This window comes from Rattus norvegicus, chromosome 2, assembly GCF_021556685.1.
Source record: "Rattus norvegicus strain SHRSP/BbbUtx chromosome 2, alternate assembly SHRSP_T2T, whole genome shotgun sequence".
Taxonomy (NCBI): Eukaryota; Metazoa; Chordata; class Mammalia; order Rodentia; family Muridae; genus Rattus; species Rattus norvegicus.
Genome location: NC_141535.1, coordinates 149,763,579 through 149,786,167, shown reverse-complemented (window position 1 = coordinate 149,786,167; position 22,589 = coordinate 149,763,579). Strand labels below are relative to the sequence as shown.

Here is a 22,589-nt window from a genome sequence, read left to right as displayed (position 1 = left end):
CCGCCACCGGAGCTTGTTCTGATTCGCTAGCTTCGTCGGGAGGAACCCATTTTGGCAGGGAACCACTTCCCGAAGCGCGAGGCAGGAAGTTATCCTTTACCTTTGGTGTCTGCTGAGAGTACCCGCTGCAGTATCAGCGGAGATCTAGTGGCAGGTGGGCAGGCGGGCGTTCGAGACTTGCCGCAGTTACGAGCCAGACTCCATCGCAGCGCCACGGCACGCTCCGCCACCCTCGAGCCCCGCGCGGCTGCACGGGGAGCTCTTCCCGGCTCCCTGAAATCGCTCCTGTGGGCAGCGACCCAGGCTTCGCCTGGGCCACCGGCCGGGGATCTGGCTCCCTGCTGCAAAACATCGACTAGTCTCTCCGCGTCCGCCCTCCCGGCGTTGAACCACCGTGACCCTGGTTCAGAGAGGCTGTCTTGGACTTGGAACTAGACATATCCAGCTCAGGCCTCCACACACCGGGCTCTGCGTTGTCACTGATATGTCACCGACCATCTCCCACAAGGACAACAGTCGGCAGCGGCGGTCAGGCATGTTCGGTCACGCTCTGGATATGAAGAGTGGCCCCCTGCCACCGGGCGGCTGGGATGACAATCACCAAGACTCGGTGGGCGGGGAAGGGGACCGGGAAGTTCTTCTTGGGGATGTCGGCCCTGGTGACTTCCCAAAAGCCAAGAGGAGCTATAGAGCCGAACTAAGTAGCATTTTGTTACTACTCTTTCTTTACGTGCTTCAGGGCATTCCCTTAGGCCTGGCGGGGAGCATACCCCTCATTTTGCAGAGCAAAAATGTTAGCTATACAGATCAAGCTTTCTTCAGTTTTGTCTTCTGGCCATTCAGTCTTAAGCTGCTCTGGGCTCCCTTGGTTGATGCCGTCTACTTTAAGAACTTCGGTCGTCGCAAGTCCTGGCTTGTCCCTACTCAGTATATACTAGGAATCTTCATGATTTATTTATCCACTCAAGTGGACCGTTTGCTTGGAAATATTGATGGCAGAACACCGGATGTAGTTGCTCTCACTGTGACTTTCTTTTTGTTTGAATTCCTGGCCGCCACACAGGACATCGCTGTGGACGGTTGGGCATTAACTATGTTATCCCGGGAAAACGTGGGCTATGCTTCGACATGCAATTCTGTGGGCCAAACAGCAGGCTACTTTTTGGGCAATGTTTTGTTTTTGGCTCTTGAATCTGCTGACTTTTGTAACAAATATTTGCGGTTTCAGCCTCAACCCAGGGGAATCGTTACCCTTTCAGGTAGTGTACTTGAACTATTATACTGTTAGGTTTATTTTATGCTTTTGACGAAACATTAGATGGGAACTCTCATTTGCTTGCATGTATTTGTTTACTTTTAATGATGCACAAGATGTTTTACTTCATTCCCTTTTCAAATTAACACAATATTGGATTCCATTATGAGATTTTCCTACGCTGCTCACAATCACTTCCATAACACAGCCTTATTCTCCCCACCTCCCTCTTCCTTTAAATAGTTCACACACACACACACACACACACACACACACACACACACACACACATTTTTCCTTCTAGATTCTTTGTAGGAGAGAAACTATGTGACATTTGTCCTTCTGCTTTTGGATTATTTCTGAATTTTCTTTACAGGATTTGTAAAAGGCTCTATATATCCAAGTTGAGACTCAATCCTGCTTCACCCTCCTGCGTGCTGGTATTCAAGCATGTGCCCCTGCAGCTGGCTTTTTAAATTTTACCTAAGGATGTTTTCTCTTTTATTAAAGTGTTCTTCTCTCAAGAATACCTCATGCCAGCCCATGACATTAACACAGTCATATTGAGCAGTACTCTTTAGTGAATCGGGAGAAGCAGCCAATAGAATAACAAAATTCTGAGTTAAAGATCCATGGGCATTTGCCTGACACATAAGTATACATTTTAAAAATGTGAGTCACATGGTTCACATTTTTCTTTTGTGTTTTGGTGAATTGAGACTTCTAGTTTCTTGCTTTCCAATTCTTTTCCCACCTTTATTTAACAAGTAGTCCCCATTTACCCATCTGCTCAATGGGAAGGGTTGTTAATATAAGCATTCTGGAAGTGGCTGAATGACAGGATTCTGAGAGCCTCCTGCAAATAAAGACCACCTGTGCCAATTAGGGACAGTAGACAAGAACATTGCAGAGGCCCAGAACAGCTTGCCATTGACCATCTCTACTGGTAGAGATAACAGTTGACTATTATTGGTTGAACCTTTATATGAGCTGGTGTGATTTTTTTTTCTTATTTCTTTTATTTATTTTGGTATAACTGGAATTTGTTCTCCAGAAGATTCTAAAATAGCTCACTTTAATTTTTTTCTATCTGTAGTGGACTTCTGATTGAGTTTAAAATATTTTGAGTTAAAAGAGATCTTAATTATAATGCTTAAACATACTACATTGCCAGTTTTGAGGTTTCTGTAATTTGGTAATAACATAACTAGTTTCTGTATATTCTGTTTCTGTTTGTGTGTTCCTGGTTCTGGGAAATGAACCTAGTACTTTTACATAAAAGTTTTTACATAAAACTTATACTGTGCTAAGTCCCAATCCCGTTAACCAGTGGGCGTTTTTACTTTTTTCCTCGCTTAGTGCTAGGAATCTGTTATTGACCTTTTTTTTCAACAGGAGTCTAGACTGGTCTTAGACTTCCATTCCCTAAAGATCCACATAGTTAATTATGCACAACACGATGTCCAGTTTAACTACCTAGTGGTTTTGAAGAATTTAAAGAATGTGGAGTTGTAAGAAGAAAATATCATTGCCTAGATAGTTAAAGAGGAGATAAAAACACTATCTAGAAAATCTGTGTATTGGAAACCTTAACTTGAAATGAAGAAAACAGCCAAGGGCTTGAGAGATGGCTCTACTGATAAGGGGTCTTGGTGGTCTTGCAGAGGTCTTAAGTTTGGTTCCCAGCACCTACATGGTGTCTTACAACCCTCTGTGACTATAGTTTTAGGGAATTTAGTACCCTCTTCTGGCCTCCACAGACAGTGGGAATGCAGTGCATTTACTTAATTTCAAGCAAAATACTAATACACGTGAAAGTAAGCAAACCTTTTAAAAACATTGTAGTTGTGTAATTAGTTACAGACACTACAGAAGGGCTATACTGAGGAACAGTTTGGACATTTAGAAAGCAGCACTAGACAGCAAATTGAGAACAGGAATGATGGGATGAGAGGAAACCAAACCTTAATTATATTGACTGGCTTTTTGATAGCTTCATAACAGTTCTGAACTTTTTCTTATTCCATTTGTTTTCCAAGAACCTCCAGAGACAGAGACCCTTAAACAGCAAGGGATAAGTAATGGCCAGGAGAGGAGGATGGTTTATCTGTTTCTTCCTTTTCTGTAATGAGAAGACTGCTGCCAAGAGGCTACTTGAAGATAGATGGACTTGGAGTTAGGTGTTTGTAGCTTTTAATCTGATATTTTGCCTCTAGTTGGTAAGTTAGGAAAGCCTCAAGGAAAACCTTAAGATCTAACTATATGCTGATTGGATGAGACTTTCCCCCTCTCCTCCCGCAATGGGACAAATATAACATTGTGATTCCCAAGAATCTGAAAGCATCACCCACTTTTAGAATGCCTGATTCTTAGAAATAATAGGTTAAAGTTTTAATCTTTTAACTGGCCTAGGCTGAGCCACTGTGGGTTTTGGGGACTAAACATGGGTCCTCTGGAAGAACAGCCATATTTCCAGCCCCTATGTGACTTTTAAATTTGTTTTAAAATAAGAATGCATATATAGGAGTCAATCAGAGGAAAAAAAGGTATATTTCTGTGGGGAAAAAAAGGATCTAAATCATATATGTACTAGTAAAGTACTACATATAAGATAATCATTTTTAACAAGGAAGGAAGCAGACCAATTTCTCTTTAGTAATAAATTTGTCTTGTAGTACTCATTAACATTTTGTGTAACAAATGCTTTTTAGAATTTAAGGAAGTCTGATTGGTTCATTACTAAATAGGTAAGTTATTTTTTTGTTTTCTAATATTGACTGAAATGCATCCTTTAGCACTCATGTTAGGCTTAAAGTATTGCACTGGGAGATAGCTCAGCACATGAAAAGTGCTCGCACCTCAAGCCTACAACCTTATTTCAATTCTGGAACCCACAGTGGAGGAGAGAACCAACTCCCAAAAGTTTTCCTCTGGCCTTCACGTGTACTCTGTGACGTGTGTGCCTGTACCTGTGCACAAACACAATAAGAACAGTAATAAACAAGATAGTACCTTTTGTTCAGTTATGTGTAGAGAAGTTAGGTGATCAATGAGAGTGGTAAAGCTTTTTGTACTACTAGGGATTAAAAATGGAATTTATGGTAGTAATTTGAAATTAGGCATCTGCTAAAAATTCACTCAACTATACCAAAAATTCAAGTTTATGGTTTAACATTTTAAGAGTAAAGTTTATCCTAGAAAATTAAAAACATGGGATTTTATTTTTTGTCTTTGTTTTTAACCTTGAAACTGAACTTTTGTGCCTGAGAGATGGGTCAAAAGTTAAGGGTCCAGTACTGCTCTTGCAAAGTAATAAAGTTTCATTCTGAGTCCCTATGTTGGATTGTCCACAAACACTTGTAATTCCAGCTTCTGAAGACCTGGTGTCTGTGGCTGTCCTAGGTCCCTGCACAAACATACATATACCCGCTCAACCTTACACATCATTAAAATAACTTTTAAGAAATTGTCAACTTTTAGGGAGGCGCTAGAGAGATAGGTCAATAGCTCCATTGTTTACTACTCTTCCAGAAGACACTAATTAACTGCCTTTAACTCCAGCTCAGGGAATCCAGCAGCTTCATTCGGTCTCTATAGGTACCTGCACACACATTCCATATATTCAAAAGACACACCCACATGCACATGAGAAAATTGAACTTTTTAGGTAAGTAATGTTCAACGTGAATAATATGAACCCTTTGAATTTATTCCCCTTTTTGCTTCTAAAGAGACCAGGTAATGAGCATGGTGAGTCTTTCAATTAGGCAAATATAAAAAGTTAGAATTTATCCTCAAATGCTGGTAGCAAATAAAGCAGTAGAATCAAGGACAATTAAAAACCAGAGACCCACTCCTCAGAAAGAAGGTTGTAAAGGTATGGGGTTTTTTGTCTTGTTGTTTTGTCTTGTTGTTGTTGTTGTTGTTGTTGTTGTTGTTGTTGTTGTTGTTGTTTTTAACACAAAGCAAAGGGGAAAGGGCACTGGCTGCTCTTTACCAAGTAGTATCTGAGAAATGCTTTGTATGAAAGGCCCCTCTATACAGCACACTGTATACTTAAAACATAATTTATTTCAAGTATATTCTGAAATTTACTTTGGATTTAGGGGATGCTGGGGATTGAACCCAGGACCTCCTGTGGTTAAAGTATACGATGCAACTGAGTTCTAGCACTTTACTACTAGCTTGTAAATTTGCCAATGAGCGAATTGTAGGACCTCACTTATTAAAAGAAGTGTCTTATTTTCACTTTTAGTGTGTTCATGGGAACTATTTTAGTCAACAAAATAAAGATGACCATTTTGTTCCTAAAGAATTAAAAACACAAAACCTGACACTCCTCATTTTAAACTTACCCTTTTGGACACAATCATGTATGTCTTACACAGGCATTTATTAAATTTAATTTTTTCTCTTCATTGTTTTCACTGTTCCCACTGGTTGCAATGTAAGTAGTAATTAATTAACTCAACAAAAGAGGTAATTTCAGTATGCCTAAAAAATTTCAATTTCTTTTTGAGCATCTTAAGTTGTTTTGGTTTTGAAAGTTTTATTTCTTACTCCTAGCTCGGTCTTCAAAGTTTGTCTTGCTATGTTTTTAATTTTGATAAGTTCTCTCCTTTCCTTCCCTCCTTCTCTTCCTCCCTCTTGCCCTTTCTTTTTCTCTGTAGTTCTGCTTGACCTGCAGTTCACTGTGTAGACCAGGCTGGCTTCAAACTCACAAGATTGCTTCCCAAATACATGGATTAAAGGTGTGCACCACATGTGGCCAATACTTTTATATATTTTAAGTTTCATGTGTTTTTAAATTAGTGTGTGTGTGTGTGTGTGTGTGTGTGTGTGTGTGTGTGTGTGAGAGAGAGAGAGAGAGAGAGAGAGAGAGAGAGAGAGAGGTGTGTCTGTGTGTCCAGCCCCAGGCCTGGCTTTTTAAAACTTAAAGTACTCATAAACTCATAGGAAGTTGCAAAGAAATGTTCAGAGAGGAGTCTGGTGAACGCTTTCACTTGTCAGCATCATACATATGAATAGTATAATATTAAAATACTGCCTTAATATATAAGTGAACCAAGATGGCAAGATGACTCAGTGCCTAAGGATGATTGAAGACCTGAGTTTCAGTCTCTGACCCACATGATGGAGGAAGAAAGCTGACTTCCACAAGTTCGGACTACCACATACATACATACATACATACATACATACATACATACATACATGTACCTGCACATAGATAACCAGAAATGTGGATATAAGCTATAGACTTTATTCAGATATCACTAGTTAACCATGGATAGGCATATATGTGATTTATGTGTGTGTGTGTGTGTATGTTTCCATGCAGTTTTACTCCTTGTATATATAGTCCTTTGTAACTGGCATGATAACCATAGCTGACTGTTTAGTTCGCCTTAGGATTTCTTTGTATTGTCACGCATGCCTTCTTATCCTTAATCTGATCTTCCTTCCTTCCTTCCTTCCTTTAATGGAAGGAAAAAGTGAGTGAGACAGCCTCACTTTGTAGCATGCCTTCCTGAGCATCCTTGAACCATTACATAACCCCAGCTAAACTTGAACTTGTAATGGTCCTTCTGCCTCAGTCTTCCAAATGCTGGGACAAGTGTTAGCTACGAACTGGGCTTGCTTTTGATTTTATGACTGTTACATGAGAATCGCTTCCTAGATGAGATTGTGCAGTATATTTCCTTTGGAAAATGGCCCTCTTCAGTCAGAAGGAGCCATCATTGCATTCTAGTGGCTGCAGGCATTAGCATGATCTGTTCCTTGTCAGCATTTATTTAGTAATTTGTTCAGGCACTTGTGCCACCGTATGCATGTGGATCAGAAGACAACTTTCAGGAATTGGTTCTCTACTTCCACAGAAGGATCATGGGATGAAACTCAGGGTTCCATGTTTGTGTGGCAAGTACTCTCATCTGCTGGACCACCTCACTGTTCTCTGTTCTTTTATAGTAATATGAAATATTTCATTTATTAAGCAAGTATTTCATCACACATCCATTGGAGGATTCTCTGTACTTTCCAATTTGGGGCTTTTCCTGACTGAAAAGGAGTCTTGATTCCTGAGATAAATGCTAAAACTCTGCAAGTCCACTTTCAGTTTTGAAAGGTACTGCTACAGTATTTTCTAGCACAGATAGGCATGTTTTGATTGGGGCAAAGTGTTAGTCTGTGGGCCAGGCTAGCCCTACATTCTCAGTCCTCCTCCACTAACCTCTCTAGTGCTGGGATTACAGGTGTACACCACCATGTGCAACTGCTTATGTGTCTTATGTTTGTACTAACCCCCAGGGTATAACTCATTCTCTATGCTTGGTGTTCTTGCTGTTTTTCATTTTAGTTACTTTTCATAGTTTTACAGAGTAATATGTATTATAAAGAAATATTGGAACCTGATGTGTTTTAGTTTTTGAGACAAGTTTTGTGCAGCTATAGGTAGTCTGGAAGTTGCTATGTAGACCAAGCTGGCCTCAAATTAAGAAAGACCCACCTGCCTCTGCCTCTGCCTCTGCCTCTGCCTCTGCCTCTGCCTCTGCCTCTGCCTCTGCCTCTGCCTCTGCCTCTGCCTCTGCCTCTGCCTCTGCCTCTGCCTCTGCCTCTGCCTTAGCCTCCCACATGTTGAGATTAAAGGTGTGTGCTACCATGCCTGATCCCAATACTTCCTACTAAGTGATTTCCCTATAAGATTGATATTGGAGAATGTCTGTAGCATGAAGTACCAGCCACTCTTAACTATGAGCTCTATAATGGCACTATATATGAAAATGCATAATTTAATATTGATATTTATTTGTGTATATGCACCTCTATCTATGTGTGCCTGTGGAGAGATCAGAAGACAACTCTTTAGAGTCCGTTCTCTTACCTTTATATGGGTGCCAGAGGTTGAACTCAGGTAGTCAGGCTCATGAAGAAAGTACCTTTCCCAAGGCTCTCAACCTTGAGTTTGAAACTCACTTGAAATGAGTTGGACTGCTTTTCTCTTGCGATTATAAGGAACATTATGGTGCTAGCCTTTGCAAAAGTGTGTGTGTGTGTGTGTGTGTGTGTGTGTGTGTGTGTGTGTGTGTGTTTATGTGTTTATGTGTGTGTGTGTTTGTATGTTTCTGAGACAGCGTTTTTCTGCATGATACTTGCTATACTAGAACTTGCTCTGTAGTTCAGGCTGACCTGAATGAAACTCAGAGATCCAGCCTGCCTCTAACTCCCTAGTGCTGGGATTAAAGGTGTGTGCACCACCATTTGACTAGCCTTTATACTTTTATTCATCAGTAGTGAATTGCTACATGTTGTTAATTTCTGCCTTCCTGGGTACATTAGGCACATTTTTATAGGCACTTCAGAATCTGTAGTCAAAACTCATGCTTGTGAAAGTTTGACGTGAGCTTTGCCATCTTGGTCTTGCATCAGTATACAGACAGTCATGTTATGGAGCTAATGGCATATATACGTAGTGATTGGCACACTGTGCTACGGAAGTGATGTTATTAAACAATAGGCAAATGGTCAGTGTGTTTAATGATTATGCTTGTAGCAGTGACTAAGCCTTTCTTTCTGAGCTGTTGACTTTTCTCTCGCTGTAGATGTGAGGTGCAGACTCTTCAAATTCTGGCTCTGTGAGTGTCCCATTGTGACTATTTCCTATTGACCATGCTGTTCTTTTTCCCGTAAAGAACAAAGAAATCAGAATAGTTTTACCTGTGCATATTGCAGAATCTTGTTTAATTCATTAACATCTTTCTGTTGGCAATGGAATAAAGGAATTTAAATTCTAGATGGAGATTTCTTTCCATTAAAATCTTTAAGATGTACTAAGCAAATAGTTTTTCCTTGCTTTTTTTTTTTTTTTTTTTTTTTTTTTTTTTTTTTTTTTTTAGAGAAAGGAAGCTCCTAAAATATAACTGGAGCATCTTTACCTTTCATTCAACTCTTACTAAAAGACTTTTAATTGGACTTTCTGCTGGCAGCCCTTATAAACCACCAACAAAGGCTTTCTTAATGAAAATACTGGTAAAGTGAAGCTCTCTAAAAAAAATCATCATTTGTCTCATTAAGATTCATTTTTATTATTTCTAATGGTGTATGTGGGGTGGGTGAGTATATGTATGTGAGTACAAGTGTCTTTGGAGGCCAGAGTTATAGGCCACCAGGTTGTGAGTACTGGGAACACTTTGAGACAAATGCGTTTAGGTCTGAATGAAGGAGAATGGGCAACTCTAAAGTCAGTTTCTCAGTGAGCTCAAACAGCATGTAGAAGTTTATTATATAGTGTATATTACAGAGAGGACATGTGTAAAAATGCTGTAAACATTTATATTGTATGGCATGTGCTCTGTCACTGTCCCTTCTAGCTGTGATGAAGATTCTTCTAGGTCATTATTCTCTCCCACCATGCATCTATTAAAGCTCCTTCAGTGAAACGATACAGACAGTGTACCCTGTATTCATTTGTCATTTACAGATACTCCTAGGAGGTTAATGTTAAATGTTAAACATGCTAAGATGTTTAGAAATAGAAAATGAAATAGCTGGCAATAAAGCTCAGTGGGTACTTCCATTGCAAGCCTGGCCATCTGTGGGCCATCTAGAACCCACAGTAGAGGCAGACTTCCCAAAGTTGTTCTTTGACCTCTACATAAACTTGCGTCTGCACTCTCACACACACACTTAAGGGACTGGGGCAAATCTGATACAAATAAGTATGTGATTGATATGGGAAGGGGTATTTAGCTTTATATTAAAGCAGGGCTATATATACCCAAGGTTAGCATTAAACTCTTTTTTTGAGTCAGATTCTTACTTTGTGTTTTAGACTGGCCTTGAATTAGTTTTGTAGCTCAGGCTAGCCTTGAAACACTCTTGTCTCAGTTTCCTGAGTGCTGGGGTTTCAGGTGCGCACTGCCATGCTTGGTTCAACCATGCATTCTTTATCATCTGAATTAGCATAATCTAGCACAAGAAATGCTTGGGTATGCAAGTATAATTAATGAAAATCATTTCCTTCCCCTACCTACTTCTTTCTCTATATAAAGTGACAAGATAGGCATACACAATGCAATTACATCTGGAGCCTCCAAACCCCACTGGGACATGTTTCAGGCAATTTTGAGTCTCTATGCTTAACAGAGCCAGGACTGTTTCCTTCATCTGTTGTGCCTCACTCAAACCTAAAGTGTATTGCATAAAACTTAAAAAAAAAAAATTAAAGAATCTTAGGTTAAGAGCAGTTGTGTTTTATTTAGTATCAATGAAGTTAATTTTCAGAAATTAATTATAAACTAAAACACTCTTAATTTCAGATTTTCTATTTTTCTGGGGAACTGTATTTTTAATAACAACAACATTAGTAGCCCTTCTGAAAAAAGAGACCAGAGAAGCGTCAGTAGTAAAAGAAGAGACACAAGGGATCACAGACACATACAAGCTGCTCTTCTCAATTATAAAAATGCCAGCAGTTCTGGCGTTTTGCCTTCTGATTCTAACTTCAAAGGTAAGAGATTTTTAAACAACTTTATCATGAAATACTTTTAATGTCTTTCCATAAGTCCTTTTCTACACCATAGAATTTAGCAATGCAAAGCAATTATTTCCTGCCTACTAAATATATTTTAAAAGTGATGATATCAAATATCACTTCTAAGTCTTATGTCTGAGAATTTCGAAGAGTTGTCCAGTGTGAAGATACTGTTAGGAATAGTAATGGTTGAAATGAAATGATCGCCGTGAATATTTCTACTGCTGTAAGGAGCATGCATGTCCTTATCACAGGTATAAGAACGTGCCTTACAAAGGTGAAGAAGTGTATGAGTATTTACACTATTGAACAACCTATCGAATTTTTTTTTTAAATACTGAGAGGAAATCAGTCATAAGACAAATGAGATTACTGGTGACTTATATTCTTCATTAAGATGCCTTTGTTTAGTTGGGTGGTGGTAGCACATACCTTTAATCCCTTGGGAGGCAGAAGCAAGCTTGGCAGATCTCTGTGAGTTTGAGGCCAGCATGTCTACAGAGCAATTTCCAGGACAGCCAAGGCTACAGAGAGTAACACACTGTCTTGGAAAAACAAACAAAAAAAATCACAAAACAAGAAAGGTAAGCAAGTATATTTTGTCATAATAGGCTGTCGCCTATTCCCAACATCTAAACTTTTACAGTGTTTTCTTTTGAATCTATCTATGTGAACACTCTACAGCTTGTCTTATGAAAGACCTCATTGTTTTACTTGTAATAAGAACTTCTCTTTAATAATGGAAAAGTAAAGTTAGAAGGCGGGTTCATGGAAGATAATATTCAGTCACGTCATTTAGAAATGAGCAATTTTTTTTTAGCATGTTTCTTTGTTTTGTATTATTTTTTAGATACAGTCTCACTATCTAAACTAGACAAGCCCTTTTTTGTCTAGAACTCAACATATAGACTAGGCTGGCCCTGAACTCAGAGATCTTGCTGCCTCTTTGCCTTCGAAGTGGTACTTTATTCTTTTTGAGGTCCTTCCTTTTCTCTCATATTTTTGCATGTCATGTATCTGTATATGCATGTTTCATATGTTTATACATAGTTTAAAAATAGAATTGAATTATACTGTATATAATTTTAAAGTTATTTTGTCTTACTCCCAATTTCTGCATCATTCAATATTTTTAAGTATGTTGCATTAAGTACTATTACACTAATAGTAATAGTATGTGTGTTTGCTTTTTTTTTTTTTTTTTTTTTTTTTTAAACAACATCTAAGTTTGTAGTCCTTGCTGTCCTGGAACTCTCTGTGAAGACCAGACTGGCCTCAAACTCACAGAAATCCACCTGCCTCGTCCCCCAAATGCTGGGACTGGAGATCTACGCCTCTAAAACAAGCTGCTGTAGGTTTTAAGGAGACATTACTTAGCTCAGGGGCTGTCTTTGAACTTAGCGTGTAGCTACTGATGACACTGAATATTTTTTAAAAGACTTATTTTTATTTTATGTATGTGTATGTTTTGCCTACATGCATGCCTGTGTACCACATGTATGCCACACTTTTGGAGGCAAGAAGAGGATGTCGGATCCTCTAGAACTGAATTTACAAATGGTTGTGAGTTGCCATGTGGGTGCTGGGAACTGAATCCTAGAGGAGAAGCCAGGCTTTTAGCAGTCAGCTTTCTTACAAGCTGAATTCTGAACTCTTGAACTCCCTACCTCCATCTCCCAAGTGTTAGTTAGTTAGGACTATGATTTCTTCCCTGTTTAATTTAGGATGTTATTTATAGTGACCGTTTGTTCATCTCATTACTCTAAATTCCATTTTATGAATATACCTGTATTTATTTTTCAGAGTTATTTAGATTATTGTGGTTTATTATGAATAGGAGTAATTTTTGTGAATATGTATGCTTATTACTAGTATACTGATAAGTAATTCAGGAATAAGAATTACATAGTATATACTTCTAGCCAGGTTTCTTTCTTTTTTTTTTTTTTTTAACTCTGTTGGAACAACGAGGTAGAGCATAGAGACCTGTCTCTCTACTTTGACCTGTAACAGTCTTAGGAGTTCCTTTTTTTTTAAAAAAAAAAATATTTCATTGATTATGAGGAATTTCACAAAATTCACCATGATCACAGTCATTTTCCAGTCCTCCCAGATCTGCCCCACTATCCTTATGACCTCCCCTCCACAAAGAAGAAGAAGAGGACAAGGAGGGGATGGGAGGGGGAGGAGGAAGAGAAGGAAGAAAGAGGTGAAGACTGTGTGGGAGTGTGGGGGTGCATGTGTATACACACACATATACATATAAATATATTTTCCTTTTTACAAATTTAAAGACAAAATGCAACTTTGAATATTCAAACAGCCAGTAAGAACATGAAAGATGTTCCACTTCCTTAACAATCTGGCAAATGCAAATTATAAATATAACAAGGTGCCACTGCAGATTTAACAGAAATACAGTTAAGTTTATGTGTTTTCAAAGATGTGAAACAATCAACTCACAGTGTTGGGAGTGAGGAAGTTGGAACCAAGGACAGGAGGGAAAAGTAACATGACATGGAAAGGGAAAGAATCCTCTTACCCTGAATTCGGTTGACATTGTTGACAGTCCAGCACATCTGGGAAGAGTGGTACAAGCCTTTAATCCCAGCCCATGCAGATATTTGTGAGTTTGAGGCTAGTTGGTCTACACAGGGAGTTCTACGTCAGCCAGGTGAGCGTCATGCCAGGAAAACAAAACAACAACAACAAAAGAAAGAAAACACCCTGCACAGAAACTGACCCAGAAGCCTCACTGAAGACTGGCTTTCACAGTATCAAACAGGGCTGTGGACGCTGCCAAGGGAGAGGGGTTATCACTGACTTACCTCTTTGTAAAGCCTGTGAAGCATATGAACCACCACAGAAACTAGACTGGCAAGGTATCTACAATGTGCAATAGTGACACTTTTCTTTAGTTGGTAACAGACAGCTATCTAACTGGACTTGAGGCTCACTCAACAGTAGGAAATTGATGGATTGAACTGAAGACTTAGATAGCTATCTGTGAATGGAGAGATCATATAGATCTGAGACCTGAAAGGAAAACTTATGTGTATGTGTGTATGTCTGTTCATATGGAGAACACAGGGACCAGAAAGAGGACATCAGATCCCTTGGAGCTGATGCTACAGGCAGTTCTGAACTGCATAATATGGATGCTGGGAATGAACTCGAGTCCTCTGGAAGAACAGTAAGCACTTTTAATGGTTGAGCCATCCAGCCCCTAAATATGTGTGTGTGTGTGTGTGTGTGTGTGTGCGTGTGTGTGCGCGCGCTCATTCCAGGGTAAGTGTTGCATATCACAAGCTTTCCTATATAACTTAAGTGTGTATTTCCTGAGAACAAAACATCATTTAAGAAAAATGGTAGCTCACAGTTGGTAGTGGAACACATTTGTAATTGAGGTCAGAAGGAGTTCAAGATCATCCTCAGCTTCATAGTTGAGTTCCTTGGCAGCATAAAACCCTGTCTCAGAAAACAAACAAAACAAATTCAATATAGTTCAGTGAATAATTAAAACCTTTTAAATTAAGGTAGTTGCCTAACTGTCATAGTTAGGTCTTCCACTGCTGTGACGAGATGCCATGACTACAACTCTTATAAAAGAAAGCACTTAATTGGGGCTGACTCAACGTCCAGAGGTTTAATGCTTTGTCATGGCAAAAAGCATGGTGCTTGCAGGGAGACATAGTGCTAAAGAAGGAGCTAAGAGTTCTACATCTTGTTCTGCAGGAAGCAGAAGAGATACACTGGTCCTGCCTTGAGCATTTGGAACCTCAAAGCCTACCCCAAGTGATAAAATCCTCCAAAAAGGCCACCTACTCCTACAAGGCCACCCCCTGCAACAGTGGCAATCCTTAAGAGCCTGTGGGGACATTTTCAGTCACCACACTACCATAGCTTATGTCTTAGTTTTACCCATTGTTCAAAAAATGGTCTTTCTCATTCCATGCTTCCTGGCTGTGATCCAATTCCAGATCCTCTTCAGCATGTGTAGGTTAAAGTTTGACTACAACTTTGAGATTGAGTTACAGACCTGTTTAGAAGGAGACATAGGGGCTCACTTGTCTAACCTCAGCATCCAGGAGGTTGAGGCAAAAGGATTGCTATGACTTCCATGTCTATGAGACCATACTGGGTTACACAGTTCCAGGCCAGCCTGTGCTTCAAGAAAGACTCTGTTTGAAAACAAAAGAAGCCAAATAAACCAACCCCACCAAACAAAAACTAAAGACCAGATTTCTATAGAATGACCTCCTGTTTACATTTCAATTTAGATTATGTTATATTCAGTTTATACATAACTTGGTAGGAATATCACTGAATAGCTTACTGTCTTCAGGGAATTATATAGGATCCACACAATTGTGTTATCCCCTGTTGTTTTTTATATTTTGGTTACTTTATTAATACTTTGGAACTTACTGTTTTTCCTTCTGAAACTAAGGAGATCCTTGAGACTGTCTTATCTCAGACTTTGCCTGCTGCTTTTATCATTCTTATTCTTTTCTGATGTTTTAAAGAATTACTGTAATTAATTATCCTTTTTGTTCTTCTACCTTTTTTTTTTTTTAAGCTAGGGTTTCTCTGTGTGGCCCTGGCTGCCCTGGAACTAGCTCTGTACAGACCAGGCTGCCCACTAAAAGAGATTCACCTGCCTCTGCCTCCTGACTGCTAGGCCAAAAAGGTATTCATCGCCTTTCTAGCATACTTTGGTTACTTTAAAATTGGTTTTGAAGTGTTAGATATGCTAAGAAATTTTTATTCTAATTTATAAAAATAGAATATGTGACAAAATATGTGACTGTGATTCTTCATTTGAATCAAATTTGTTTATAGTTAATCAGAGACTGATAAATGTATGATACACAAAGCAATAAGTAAAATTTTTAACTTGTAATGGATTGAGCTAGTATTTGTTGGTTGACTTTGTTTGTTTCTTTGTTTGAAGACAGCGTCTCTCTACATAGTCCTGGCTATGCTAGAATTCATTGTGTAGACCAGGCTAGCCTTGAATTTACAGAGAAGTGCCTGCCTCGGCCTCCTAAATGCTAAAATTAAAGGCATGCCATTTCAACCAAGTGTTTTTCTCTTTTGTTTTGTTTACTTTTTTCAGACAGGGTCTCACAGTATAGCCCATATATATATATATATATATAGCTACTCGCTATATAGACCAGGATGGCCTGGAACTCACAGCTGCTGCCACCTCCTAAACACTGCAGTTAAAGGCCTGGATTTAACTTCTTCAAAGTGAAAATGTAGTTATAATTAAAATCATCTGCAATTGTACCAATATTGCATTTCCTATTGCTTTCAATATATAATGTTAATAAACCATAATGCAAAATATACCTTCTATAACTTGACAGCTATGCACTTGTGACTGACAGGGGTTTACAGGAAGTTGAAGGTTTACAGGACTTGCAGGTGTTCTGACAAGGCGACTCACGTGTCAGAAGCTCAGCCACTTCCGCTTTCCTTTGCAGATTGGCTTTTCAGCAGCAGATGCGGTGACAGGCCTGAAACTGGTAGAAGAGGGAGTGCCTAAGGAGCACCTGGCCTTACTGGCTGTCCCAATGGTCCCCCTGCAGATAATCCTGCCCCTCCTCATCAGCAAGTACACGGCAGGTCCCCAGCCTCTGAATATATTTTACAAAGCCATGCCCTACAGGTAACAACAGAGCCTGCTAAGTAATACATTGTGTGTAGTTTGGTGCATGTCAGGGTAGAGCGTGTAGCTGAAATCGGGGAGGCATGAACATCTTCAGTGTCAGTGTCATTTGGGTGTATTTTTTCTCTTTATAGTCTTCTAGCACATCCTTTTGTTGGTGGGGGAGGGACAGTATTTTTGTTTTGTTATCGTCACTTAGAAGCATTGTCTCAGTATGTAGTTTTGGTTGTTCTGGAACTTACTGTGTAGACCAGGCTAGCGTCAGAGATTCTTTTGCCTCTGCCTCCTGAGTCTGAGATTGAAGACATGTGACACCATGTCTAGGTCTAGCCATTTTTAATACAGGTTATTCTTTAACCTAAAGTGGATGTCAACTCATTGTTTCTCTTTTTGCAGATTGTTGCTTGGATTAGAGTACGCCCTCCTTGTTTGGTGGACTCCTAAAGTAGAGCATCAAGGAGGATTCCCTATATATTACTACATCATAGTGCTGCTGAGCTATGCCTTACATCAGGTAAGCCGAGGGAAAGTGCTGAGTGAGATGAAGGCGTGTCTGTGCATGCATGAGAGACATGCACGTGATTATGTAAGTATGTGGGCCCTTGGGCACAAAGGTAAAGGCCGAAGCAGGATGTTGGCTGTCCTACTCTATCACTCTTCTTACTGCCTTGAAACAGGGTTTCTTAGTAAACTGGAAGTTTGCCATTTTCACTAGACTGGCAGGCCAGTGAGCTCTGGTGACCCTCCAAAAGCTGGAGTTACAGGCCCTCACTCACTCATGGGTGAGGATGTGAACTCAAGTCCCCATGGTGGTAGAGCAGGCTTTCTTAAATACCGAGCTAGCTTCTAGTCCTGGAAGAAAAGTTTTCACAAGTACTTTAATCAAGTGGAAGGTTTTCAGATGAGTTTGACAATAAAGTAATGGTGATGGTGAACTTGTCAAATAATGTCTTTCAACTTTGTGAGTTTTAGTTATGAAAAGGGAGTTTATCCACTGTTTCTTTAAACCACTCATTTATTAAGAGTTTATTATACTTACAAATCTATTCCAACTAAGTTTACTCCTACTAACTAAGCATACCTTGGTCTGTTGTTCGATGTAGAGGGAGGAGGGGTTTCTGTTTATTTTTGTTCATTTTGAACTCACTGTGTAGCTCAAACTCACGCTGATTTTCCTGCCTCATGGCAGCCTTCCATGCTGGGACGATACATGGAAGCAGCTGCACGTGTCTCGGGTTTAGACTTTCTCTCTTTAGTTTAATTGTCCTTTTTTAAGATAGAGAGAGAGATAGTGGATTTAAGGTTGTAATCTTCGGCGTAGATGCTATATTAAAAACCTTACTCTGAGGTTTTTTGGCAGTGTGTGATAAACTAGCTTCCCTTCCTGTGTTATATGTGCTTGCAGTCCGCAAAGAAAGGGATTTCTACTGTGCTTTAACCTCACTTAAGTTGCTGTTCCAGAAAAGGGTTTTTATTCTAAATATAAATGGCTCAAGTAAATGGCAGAGGCCAAGCTGTAAGTTTTGGTATTCAACTGTAAAATTGCTATTATATATTAAAGAGTCACAATTTTTTTAATAGAACCTAGTTTAAATCTTTTGAAAGTAAGCTATATATTAACTTCTGGGTTTTGGCTGAAACATTAACAGTTTCAACAGTTTTTTCCCCACACAATTGAATAATTTAGAATCCAAGTATGGTAATATTACACATGAAAACCTAACAATTTAGAGGTATAGGCAGTAAGATCTGGAGTTCAAGGGCAGTCTTAGCTGAATAGTGAATTGGAGGCTATCCTGGGCTACACAAGACTCTGTCTCAAAAAATAAAACAAACAAAACCACTCAATCAGTAAAAGATAATTTTTTGGTGCTTCATATATAGCCAGCCATATGTTTGTAAAATTATTAAGGCCAGTGCGTCAAATACATTTTTTTTTTGCAAAGTTAATGCTAGGCACAAAATAGAAATTAAAAAGGAGTGCTTGGAACCAGAGCTTCCAGGGACTAAGCCACTACCTAAAGACTATACATGGACTGACCCTGGACTCTGACCTCATAGGTAGCAATGAATATCCTAGTAAGAACACCAGTGGAAGGGGAAGCCCTGGGTCCTGCTAAGACTGAACCCCCAGTGAACTAGACTGTTGGGGGGAGGGAGGCAATGGGGGGAGGGTTGGGAGGGGAACACCCATAAGGAAGGGGAGGGGGGAAGGGGATGTTTGCCCGGAAACCAAAGAATTATTATTAAGTATTAAATAAATTAAAAAAAAAAAAAAGGAGTGCTTGGTTCAGTCACTGCCTCACTGTCTACCCACGGAAAGAAATGTGTGGACCATATTATTATAGTCCAGAGGCTTATCTCTTTAGCTTTTGCTTTTCTTAGAGAACTTCTCAATATATAGTCAGAGAAGCTTAGGCAGTCACACAGACCTTAAGGAGAAAAGGTTCAAGGCCTCATAGACATGAGGATATGAGGAGTGGACATACAGCAGCAGTGTTGTCACTTCTGACGTCATGCATGAAAACAGCTGTCCTGAGTGCTGAGTGTACCTGAGTAGGTCAGGCCAAAATCGTTGCCAGTTGGGGAAATTGTGTGTTAAAGTTATCAGAACGCTTACCTTGAAAGGCACTTGTTCAGTTTTGTGGACTTTAATGTCTTCAGTCTAATGTGACTTTGTTCCAGCACCGAGCTGCTCTCTCCTGCCTCAGGTTTCAATTTGGAATTCCTTTTTTAAAAACACTTCATAGAACACTGCTAAAACAGATATTATCATGGAAATAATTTCTATCTTTCTAATGAAGGGTTAATTACTTTTTGCACCTTCGTTGGTTATTTTTGAGACAGTATCTCAGACCAGCCTTAAACATGAAATCCTCCTGCCTCTTTCTCCTAGGTACTAGGATTAAAGATGTCTGTCTCCATTCCTGTCTCTCAGTTTTTATCTCCTAAGGTTTTTTTATTTTCTCTCTAGTTTGTATTATAAATTTTGAAATGATATTCTTCAATGTCATTTATCACTGTTTTTAGAAATATAACTATATATCCATGTTTTATTGTGTTTGCATCTATAATGAAGACATATAAATGTATATATAAACATATTTAGGTACAGAACACATAAGTATTTTCTTTTTACTATGTGCACCCTTCAGTGCCCCTGACCTCTTACTTTCTCTTCAGTTTTCTCTGACTGTATATGGTACAATGAACCTTTTACCTTTGTCCTAGAGGTACAGTGTGTGCACTTCTAGTATGTTTTATCTTAGTTCTTTATTCCTAGTTTCTCCAGCATATAGTATATTCAAGAGAATAGCAGTATTTTTAAAAATTCATCCTTATTATCATCCTTCATCATTGTCATGTTCTCAAAGTATTGCTTATAGTGTATATTCAAATGTTTGTTGAATTGAGTTCAGTAAAACTTATAAAAATTTAATTTTTAATTTTTACGATTTTGATGTTCCTAATTTAAGCACAGTTTTATAAGTCTGATCATAGAAGTCAGAAAACAAGACTTTCAAGTTTATGCCTTCAAGTTTGGTTCCCCCAACCCCGCCACCCCATCCCTGCAACCACACTCCCATGCCTAGCCCTGAGTACTCTTCCCACCAAAAAAAAAAAAAAAAAAAAAAGTAAAGAAAAGGAAATCTCCTTCCAACTTTCTAATGTTCTTTCTTCTCACAGGTCACTCTGTACAGCATGTATGTGTCAATAATGGCTTTCAATGCCAAGGTCAGTGATCCTCTTATTGGAGGAACATACATGACCCTTTTAAATACTGTGTCCAATCTGGGAGGAAACTGGCCTTCTACAGTGGCGCTTTGGCTAGTGGATCCCCTCACAGTGAAGGAGTGTGTAGGAGCTTCAAACCAGAACTGTCGGACACCTGAGGCTATCGAAGTGAGTTTTACTTTTAGATTACCGTGAATAAGTTTTAAGATATGATTACTGTGTCTAAAAATCATATATACCCATAGTTTTTAGTATAGAAATGTATGCATTTTAGCTCTATCATAATTAAGAGTAACTACCAATTATTATCAATAAGACTAGGTTCTCAGCAAAGGAAGACATACTCCCATACTGAGAGTCCCTGAACTGTGTATAAATGTAAAAATAATAGCTAACTTTTACAGTGCTAAAAAAAGGACTCCACTGGCTCCTTAAACACAGCACCTGTAGCTAAAGCTGAATGGGGAAGGATTCATTGGCAAATTACTTCAAAGTAAAATTACTCTTGGGCCAGATATGCTGAGGCAGAGGCAGGTTGGTCTCCATGAGCTCCAGGTCACCCTGGTCTACATAAGGAGTGCCAGACTAGCCTGTCTACACAGTGAGACCCTTTCTCAGGAAAACCAAACAATTTTGCCTACTTCTATAGTAAATTCTTTGGAAATTGCTTCACAACTTAAAATATGAAAAGTCCATTTTGAACATAACTATTACTTGCAGTAAGTGTTCAAAATTGTTTTTAATCCTGTTTGTAGCATTGAAAAAATTAAGTTTCATGAACACACTCAGGTAATCGTATATGATTATAATCCCAGCACTTGGGAGCCTGAGGCAGGAGAATTGTGAATTTGAGGTCAGTGTGTTTTCCAGATACGCCTGAGCCACATAGCAAGACCTTGTCTTAAACCAAAGAAAGTGAAACAAACTTCAGTATATCTTACCATTTGAAATAAGTGAAATATTGAAATATTTTCTCAAAATGTACTAGATTAATCTCCTTAATTACAAACTAGAAACATTAATTATTGAATGTTTCCATATTAAAGTCACAGAATATAGGCCGTGAATATAACTCAGTTGATGTAATGCTCACCTAGCATTCACAGAACTCTGGGATTCACACCTACAAACAAGCTTTGTGATGTACGCCTATAATCCCATCGCTTGAGAGGTGGAAGGAAGAGTCTCGGAAGTTCAGGGTTATCCTTAGGTACAAGTCTGAAACTAGCATCGGCCATCTGAGACCCTGTCTCTATAAGGCAAGCAATAAGAAAAAAAGTTATAGACTATTTGTTATACTTTTATTTTTATAGCTTTGCAAAAAGCTTGGCGGCTCGTGCGTTACAGCTCTGGATGGTTATTATGTGGAATCCATTGTCTGTGTTCTCATTGGATTTGGTTGGTGGTTCTTTCTTGGTCCAAAATTTAAAAAGTTACAGGATGAAGGACCGTCCTCATGGAAGTGCAAAAGGACCAACTGATGCCAACATTACTGGACATTCTAGAAGGTAACTGTAGCTTAGTTTTACTGAGAAAGCTATGATAATCAGTGTGTAGGCTGTAAAATATCGTTTTAAGACATTTTTAATTTAAAATGCCAAATAGTTGAAAACCACAGATTTCTTTGTATGTTTGATTATATTTTTCCTTGCCCTGTCAATGTATTAAAATTTACTTAAGGCTAGGAAACAACCCTTTTGGTTGTATTACTTGATTTCTGTTAATTTACTGACCAAAGCATATTTTAAGCTGCAGTGGAATAGCCATGGTGGTCACCATGCTGTCAAGTATTGCGTTAGTGCCTGCCATTGAGTTGTAGTTAATGTTTTGGTACAGTGTATCAAGTGTGGCCAAGCTTACTATCCAGGTACTAACAAGCTCGTTTAACATTATTGGAAGTTAATTCTCACTTCGAATTGTAAATTTGTAAAAATGTATGTGGAATTAGATGCAAAGAAAATGTAGACTACTAAAACTTTGAGTTTTTCTGACTATAACCGTATTGTACAAATGAATCTGTTAAAAAATAACTATTTTAAATGTACTTTTTTGCTTTTGTAAGCATGAAAGATTTATAAAGATTATCCAAACTATTTTTTTATAAAATGAGAGCTATGGTTTTTAATTTATTGATTTCCCTGTCTCTCCCTCCCTTTTGGGGAAGCTATTTTGATTTCTTGTTAACTCTTGCCCTAGGTTTACATATGATTTTGTCACAGGTGCATCAAGGCACACAGACAACTAATGAGGGGATCAAGTTTGTGGTGTGTATGTGATTATACCTGAGTTGTACAAATAAAGATTTAATGTCATTTCACTGTTGTTTTTTTTTCTTTAATTATCGTGAGAAGAAAATGTAAACTTACACTTAAATAAAATTTAAATGAGTA

General features: G+C 38.7%; 1 protein-coding gene across 3 annotated transcripts; it reads left to right on the top strand.

The window, feature by feature from the left end:
• Positions 1-78: 78 nt before the first annotated feature.
• On the top strand, positions 79-22,511 carry Slc33a1 (solute carrier family 33 member 1). Of its 3 annotated transcripts, NM_022252.2 has the most exon segments (7): positions 311-1,259; positions 10,573-10,763; positions 16,280-16,464; positions 16,861-16,978; positions 20,152-20,367; positions 21,513-21,707; positions 22,396-22,511. In NM_022252.2, coding segments are annotated over 6 exon segments (1,653 nt in total). In that variant the 5' UTR covers positions 311-484; the 3' UTR covers positions 21,681-21,707; positions 22,396-22,511.
• Positions 22,512-22,589: the final 78 nt, after the last annotated feature.